The sequence below is a fragment of the Homarus americanus genome, unplaced genomic scaffold (assembly GCF_018991925.1).
Source record: "Homarus americanus isolate GMGI-L3 unplaced genomic scaffold, GMGI_Hamer_2.0 scaffold7626, whole genome shotgun sequence".
Classification (NCBI taxonomy): domain Eukaryota; kingdom Metazoa; phylum Arthropoda; class Malacostraca; order Decapoda; family Nephropidae; genus Homarus; species Homarus americanus.
Window position 1 is genome coordinate 14,456,608 of NW_024718273.1, and position 7,500 is coordinate 14,464,107.

Consider the following 7,500-nt stretch of genomic DNA (forward strand, 5'->3'; position numbering starts at 1 on the left):
GTATTAAGATTTAGAGAAAAATAAAAACAAGTACCTATTATCCACACACACACACGCACACACACACACACACACACACACACACACACACATCACTTAACACTCATGTACTATATAAATATTTGTAGGACGTGGTTGGTTACTTCTCTGACCTGGCCGTCTCCCTCTGATGCATCCCTTGGTATAAATAACTACGCCTCTTTCTTTCTTTCTCTCTTTCTTTCTTTCTTTCTTTCTTTCTTTCTTTCACTGTGTAAATATATATAAGGGGAGAGAGAGAGAGAGAGAGAGAGAGAGAGAGAGAGAGAGATACAAGGTGGCTTATTCTGCTGTCATAAGTTTCACCTCAACCTAAGACCAGGGTTCGATACTCGCTTTGTCTAATCATAACTTAATTGGTAAGGATTTTTTCCCCTCATGAGTTAGTTCAGTCAGGATCTTGGCACTAAGGGAGGTGGCACTGTTTATTGGCATTCAGTGTAGTGCCTTTAAGATTATACTGTTAGGGTGTGTTTTAAGGTCGACTGGTGGTGGTGGTGATGACCGTATAGTAATGGTGGTTAATGGTTGTGGTGATGGTAATGGTGGTGGTGATGATCGTATAGTAATGCTGGTTAATGGTTGTGGTGATGGTAATGGTGGTGGTGATGATCGTGATAAATGGTGGTGGTGATGATCGTATAGTAATGCTGGTTAATGGTTGTGGTGATGGTAATGGTGGTGGTGATGATCGTATAGTAATGCTGGTTAATGGTTGTGGTGATGGTAATGGTGGTGGTGATGATCTTGATAAATGGTGGTGATTACTTGATAAATGGTGGTGATGATCTTGATAATGGTAATAGTAATGATGATGATGATGATGATGAATGTAGATGTTTATATGATGATGATGATGGTGAGGCAGGTGATAGTGACGACATGAATGGTGGTAATGGCGTGCACCAAGTGGCCTGCTGCACCACTAACCTCATCAAGCAGGCGTGATGAACAGGAGACAGACGTACACACACACTGATCGACTCACTGGACTGGAGCGAGAGAGAGAGAGAGAGAGAGAGAGAGAGAGAGAGAGACGGTATTATTGGCTGTGAACGGTAACTACTGAGCTGAACGTGACGCGCCTTTCTTTAAGGAGGGAGAGAGGAGAGAATTGGGTGGGGGAGGTAAAGGGGGGAGAGAACATATGTCATAACGGTGGAGAGAGGGAGAATGGGTGTGGGGGGGGAGGGGTGGATTCCAACCCTGTATCTCAGCAGAATGGTAAGATCTGTCTCGCGAGTCATCCATCTGTGGTTTACGATTATCTTGACCCACGCGACTCTGTGTGTGTGTGTGTGTGGTAAGTTCAGGTGAAGTTCAGGTAGATTAATTTTCCATACGCTTTTGAATATCAGGTGAGCCCCCTCAAACCCTACCCCCTTCCACCTAGACCTGTCACCACCACCACCACCACACCTACCACACCTACCACAACTACCACCACCCAGTCCCACAATCACCATCTGTTGTTGCGGGTGGTGACGTCACAGGTCCAGCGGTACAATAACTCCCCCACACCTTCCGGCAACAGTCCGCTACACCAAATCAACTACTAATCCACCTGTTGTTTACCTGATGTTTTTTTATACTCACCTGTTCACTAATCTCATTAACTTTAACACCTCCTTATCTACTTATTTCCTTAATCATTGTTTATTTTGTTTGTTTGTCCACGTATTAATTATTTTTGTGTATTCATGTGTTTGGAAGTAGAGCAGTCTCTCTCTCTCTCTCTCTCTCTCTCTCTCTCTCTCTCTCTTTTTCTCTCTCTCTCTCTCTCTCTCTCTCTCTCTCTCTCTCTCTCTCTCTCTCTCTCTCTCTCTCTCTCTCTCTCTCTCTCTCTCTCTCTCAGGTAATAAATAAGAAACAGGTGTTAATACATACAAATATTTATTATACATATCTACACTGCGTAATACATAAGACTAGCATAGCATAATAATGTTCTGTTACCATTGTTTGTTTGTTTACTGTCCCATACTTGTAGCGGTAGTGTTATATTTTAATTATTAGAATGTACTGAAGTATTGTGTGGAATAATAATAATAATAATAATAATAATAATAATAATAATAATATTAATAATAATAATAATAATAATAATAATAATAATAATAATAATAATAATAATGATAATAATAATAATAATAATAATGATAATAATAATGATAATAATAATAATAATAATAATAATGATAATAATAACAATAATAATAATAATAATAATAATAATAATAATAATAATAATAATAATATATCAATAAATACAACAAGAAGAAAAAAATTACAACAACCACAACAACAACAGTAATAACAAAGAAAATACAATGCCTAAAGGTCTAGTGTGTAATTAGCGACTCAGTAAACATATTTAATTACAGTATTATAAGTTAGGTTATAATTTACTTTTAAGGTTAATTAGTATCTTGATGAGTTACATTGGACGAGTATTATATCAGTTTATGGATCACCTGATAATTAGATACCCTAATTTAGTTCACCTAGTAACCACCATAACGCTATCGGGGGAGGGGGGGGGTAGGTTAGGTTTAGGGGGGGTTAATCTTCAAGTGAAATAAGCTTTGGGGGTTTAATCTTCAGGTGATGTAAGCTAGGGTGTCTAATCTTCAGGTGATGTAAGCTAGGGTGTCTAATCTTCAGGTGATGTTAATTTATACACTGACTGGGGTGTACAAGTAATGGGAAAAATGTACAGCTGGGGATAGAAAAGTGAAGAAAATGCTAAAATTATATTTAAAAATAGACGATTTTATCTTGATTGTAGTTTGTGTTGTAGAAAAATAGGCCTAAGTACTTTTTTGTATATTAAGTAAATTGTGAGTTTGTGTCAGTTTGAATGTTTGAGTATATTTTTTTATATTACTTTATGGGGAAATTTAAAACGTGTGGGTGTCTTGTCACTCTCTCACTGTTTAAATTTACATAAGGGAGTTTCACATAGGTAGGGAATCATACAGTTGTGACAGGTAAGGTGTTAAGACAGGTATGTTTCAACAGGTAATTTTATATATACTGTGGAGAGATAAACATATTCAGGTTTACACAGGTTCATACATTCCAGACAGGTAATGTTATGTTCACACAGGTAGGTTTACACACACTTCAGACAGGTAAACAGTGTCTTAACTCTGCATCGTCACAAGTGTGTTGACAGTCGGCGTGAATTGCTCTTCTCTATCCACCTAAAACCTCACCGATAGTGAACAGAAAACGGATTCAACTCGAGATTTAGAGCACAGACTACACAGTACAGTATCTCACGAGTTAATGTATTGAATTATTATGTAATGAGGATGAATTATTGATATTGTAAGCTAAAAAATCATATAAGCGTTACATATATATTTAATAACCAAGTGTGTAAAGTAATTGAGATTCGAGTAACGTCAGATAATTTTATATGTGTATAATTTTAATAATAATATGTGATAATTATGTATCAGTATGATGAGTGGATGATGATTTAACATGATAATACACATTTGACTCTTATGGAAGTTTATGTACTGTTATCATGCTGAAATATCTGTACTTGTTCTTGTATCTGTGCCTGTATGGTACGTGTGTCTGTACCTGTAATATCTGTACTCGTGCTTGTACTGTCTTTATCTGTACTTGTATCTGTATCCATGCTTGTATCTGTACATGTATTTGCATTTGTATCTGTACCCAACTTGTAACTGTGCCTGTAGTTGTTTCTGTAACTTTACTTGTATCAGTTTTTATACTGTACTTGTGCTAGTACTTTTAATTGTATTTGTAGCTGAACCCATTCTTGTACCTGTATTTGCAGCTGTACTAATTCTTGTATCTGTGTCTGTACTTGTATCCCTGAACCTATTTCTGTATCAATGAAAAGATCTTTATGGTTCTCACGTCGGTAGAACTTGGATGACATGTTAGTTGGTTCCCTTATGAGAAAACTACTGACGCAAGACCTCCTCGAGAACCTGTAATTTAGCTGATATTTTAAGTTATACCTTTTATGTCTCACCCTGTGTGTGATACGTGACGACGGGACCATGTATTGACGCCCTGGTTGATGATTCGTATATGTTAAAGTTAGTATTAACCCCTTGTGTGTACTTGCCCTCAGCCTAGCGTGGCCTCGAGGCATTCTGGGGAGTGTGGCAGGATCCTGGAAGGGTGGTTGAGGCCCCGGGATGCCGTTTTCTGGAGGAGGGAGGAGGAGGAGGAGGAGGAGGGTGTCTGGTAGCTGTTGGAGGCGGAGGAGGATGAGGACGAGGAGGAGGAGGAGACGAAAGAATTGAGAGGAGACACCCGATCGTGTTCTACAGATAAAGAGTTGAATTTATCTCTCTGGCCTCCCACTTCTCCTTTTACATCTCCCAGTTGTGTCTCCATTTCTACCAGCTTTAGGTTAGAGATATTCTGTGGGAGGGAGAATAATGAAAACATTAGTGTGACGTTTGGCATGTGTGTATATATATATAGTTCTTAAAGGTAACAATGTAAAGTCTTGTAAAGGCATTATGGTGATAGTGGTGGTAGTACTGGGAATAATCCACAGTCAGTTAGATGAGGGCAGATAAACACACAGGCAGATATATAGTGCATACTGTAGATGGATAGAAATCTTTGCTTAAATAGATAGATTGATGGATGGATAAATAGATAGACAGACAACAACCTCACCTCCTCACACTCCTTCTCTGCCTGGTCGAGGGTATACTGCAGCCACAGTACCTCCCTCTCCAGCCCCTCGATGATCGCCGTCGAGGAGGAGGTGGAGATGAAGGTGTCACTCAAGGAGGCACCATTCCACTTTGACAAGTCGCTGTTTTTTGTGGACGACCCTCTCCACCGTGTTAGGTCCCCTTCCTTCGAGGGTGACCCCTTCCACTGTGGTAGGTCACCCTCCTCTATTATCATCAACTCAGAGGTAAAATTATCAGGCTGTGGTGACAAACTGAAGTGGGACTTGGGGCTGGAGGATGAGCTGGAGTCGCCTGTTCCTCCTCGTATTAAATGTTTAAAGTCCTTGGTAGAGTCGCCTCCTGAGGGGCGGCGCGGCGTCCACAAGTCATCCTCTGACGCTGTTGATGAGGAAACTAATGTTTTGATGATTATACACCAGCTGCCTCAGGTCTTAATAAATAAATACATGCTCTTAATTTCAACTAGTTCAATTAAAAAGTATTTATGTTTCTTGGAACGAAAATCTAGGTGTGTTGTACTGTACCCTATTATGGCCTTCTCTTACATACAACTTTACTGGGACTGAACATTGCACAACTGCCAAAACACTTACCTGATATGTGGTCAGAAGATCTGTCTGGAGTTTTCGGGTCGTCGTCCCGTTCGCTGTCTTCACTATACAAACCGCTATCAGTACGGCAGGTCGCGTCCAGACTGTGGAGAAAGTGTAAATTAGACGAGTTACCCTTATTACAGTATAGATAACGTTTTCTATCAATTAATATTTTGTTTTCTATGTTGTAAAATAAAAAGAATCTAAATGGATAACTAAACTAACGTCGTTCTCTCTACGCTACAGTTGGTCCTTCTTCATCTGGACTGACCCCATTACAGCTCCACCATGTTTGTCTTAGATAGACAGATAGAAATTCAGTACATAAGTTCACGTTAGTTCAGTATACAGGTATACAAATATTAATGAATGGTAAGTGGATGCGAACACACACTCTCTCTCTCTCTCTCTCTCTCTCTCTCTCTCTCTCTCTCTCTCTCTCACAATAAGAGCCGTGACATAAACTACACTTCACCCAGTTAGATCCAGTCAACACCCACTGATAGGAGTGACTGTCAGTTAGAACAAGACCACGCTGATAGCACAACTCTCATCTCCTTCTAACTGGCTATCAGGTGCTATCATCTAGGTCAAGACAAATTAAAACTCGACCGAATCCAACTAGATTCAGGAATCTTGAAATGTCACAATATAATTTGTTACTCTCTTAACTAATTTCAGAATCTATCCGAACTGCCATAACTTAAGAGAATAGTTACACACGTTCTTACATCTTTAATTAAGTGGCAAAAAATTTACCTACGAAGCCTTGAGAATCTATCTATGCGTCGTAGTTTAAGCGAGCCAACTAGATACGTCCTCACATCTCGAGTTAAGGTGGGAATTAATCTTACGAACTTTGGAAAATCTACCTTTTTGTCGTAAGTTAAAGTGAACCAATAAGATACGTTGTCACACCTTCAAGATCCTAAGAGACTCTGGATGATGGGACCACACAAGCAGTAGTGGAGGAGGAGGTGGTGCCCCGGGGTGAATGGCTTAAGGGCTCGGGGAGGAGGAGGAGGAGGAGGGGAAGATAAAGGGGTAGAGGAAGGGGAGTAGAAGCAATACTAGGAAGAGGAGGAGGTTATCTCAGTTCCTTGTCAACCAAAACCTTATTATTATCTTTTTTATGGAGAGCTGAGAGCCATAGGGACAGAAACACACAGTGAGAGAGAGAGAGACTTCAGTACTCTGGTAAGGTTACTCACCTACTCAATATAATGTTAGTAATTTTGAGTGAGAATGTTCCTCTTCCTTGATGTTCAATGTTCATAAGTATGTGTCGTGTTATGGTCACTGAGGTGGGTTGTGGTTGTTGTTGTTGTGGTTGTTTTTGTAATTGTGGTTACTTGTTATTGTAGGTATTTATTTTTGTGGTTTTTGTTGTTATTATGGTTGTTGTTTTTGTTGTTATTGTAATTGTGATTGTTATTATTGTGGTTGTTATTGTTATTGTCGTTGTTGTTGATGCTACTGTTGTTATTGATTTTGTTCTCGTTGTTATTATTGTTTCTTTTGTTATTTCAGCCGTCGGAGGTTATTTCACCTTTTAGCCGAGTCATCACAGGTAATCGAAGGTAATTGGTTTCTCATTACCTGTGTGTGTGTTGACGTTAGTAGATAAAGGGTTATGTCACCCAGCCGGCCACAGGTTGGTGCTGCGTATTGTGAGGTGTTGAAGTACCTTGTGGGGATACCTGTGTTCTGGTGGTGATGCGGGGATAGTGGTGATGACGGTGGGGGAGGGAGAGGATGAAGGTGATGGTGATGGTGGTGTTAGCAGTGGTGGTAATGGTGGAAAATCTCAGCACACGATTTAATGATGCCGAGAATATTTTTCAGGTTCGGTGATTACAGTAACAACCTACCTAGAGGCTATTAACCTGTGAGAGAGAGAGAGAGAGAGAGAGAGAGAGAGAGAGAGAGAGAGAGATCCATAAACAACACCAACTCTATCCCAGCTTAACATTACAGCATTTTATATATTACAGTGACATTACATACTTATCATATCGGCATTACAGACGCACTACACGAGCATTACTCATTACAAAAAACATTACAGTGCCAAATTACAGCACCATAACTCAGAGGGGGGGGGGGAAGGGCTCAGCAATAACGTCATTAATTACCAGGTTATTCATTCGACTGTAATTATGTTA

At 39.7% G+C, this 7,500-nt stretch overlaps 1 protein-coding gene across 1 annotated transcript in view; it reads right to left on the reverse strand.

Moving 5' to 3' along the window:
* Positions 1 to 3,257: 3,257 nt before the first annotated feature.
* The window catches only part of LOC121859584 (putative protein TPRXL), an 8,758-nt gene continuing 4,515 nt past the window's right edge, over positions 3,258 to 7,500 (reverse strand). The window contains exons 3-5 of the mRNA XM_042356521.1: positions 5,336 to 5,436; positions 4,720 to 5,120; positions 3,258 to 4,455 (exon numbers count right to left, since the gene is read on the reverse strand). Coding sequence (XP_042212455.1) covers positions 4,156 to 4,455; positions 4,720 to 5,120; positions 5,336 to 5,436 — 802 coding nt within the window. The 3' untranslated portion in view covers positions 3,258 to 4,155. The remainder of the gene's footprint in view (positions 4,456 to 4,719; positions 5,121 to 5,335; positions 5,437 to 7,500) is intronic.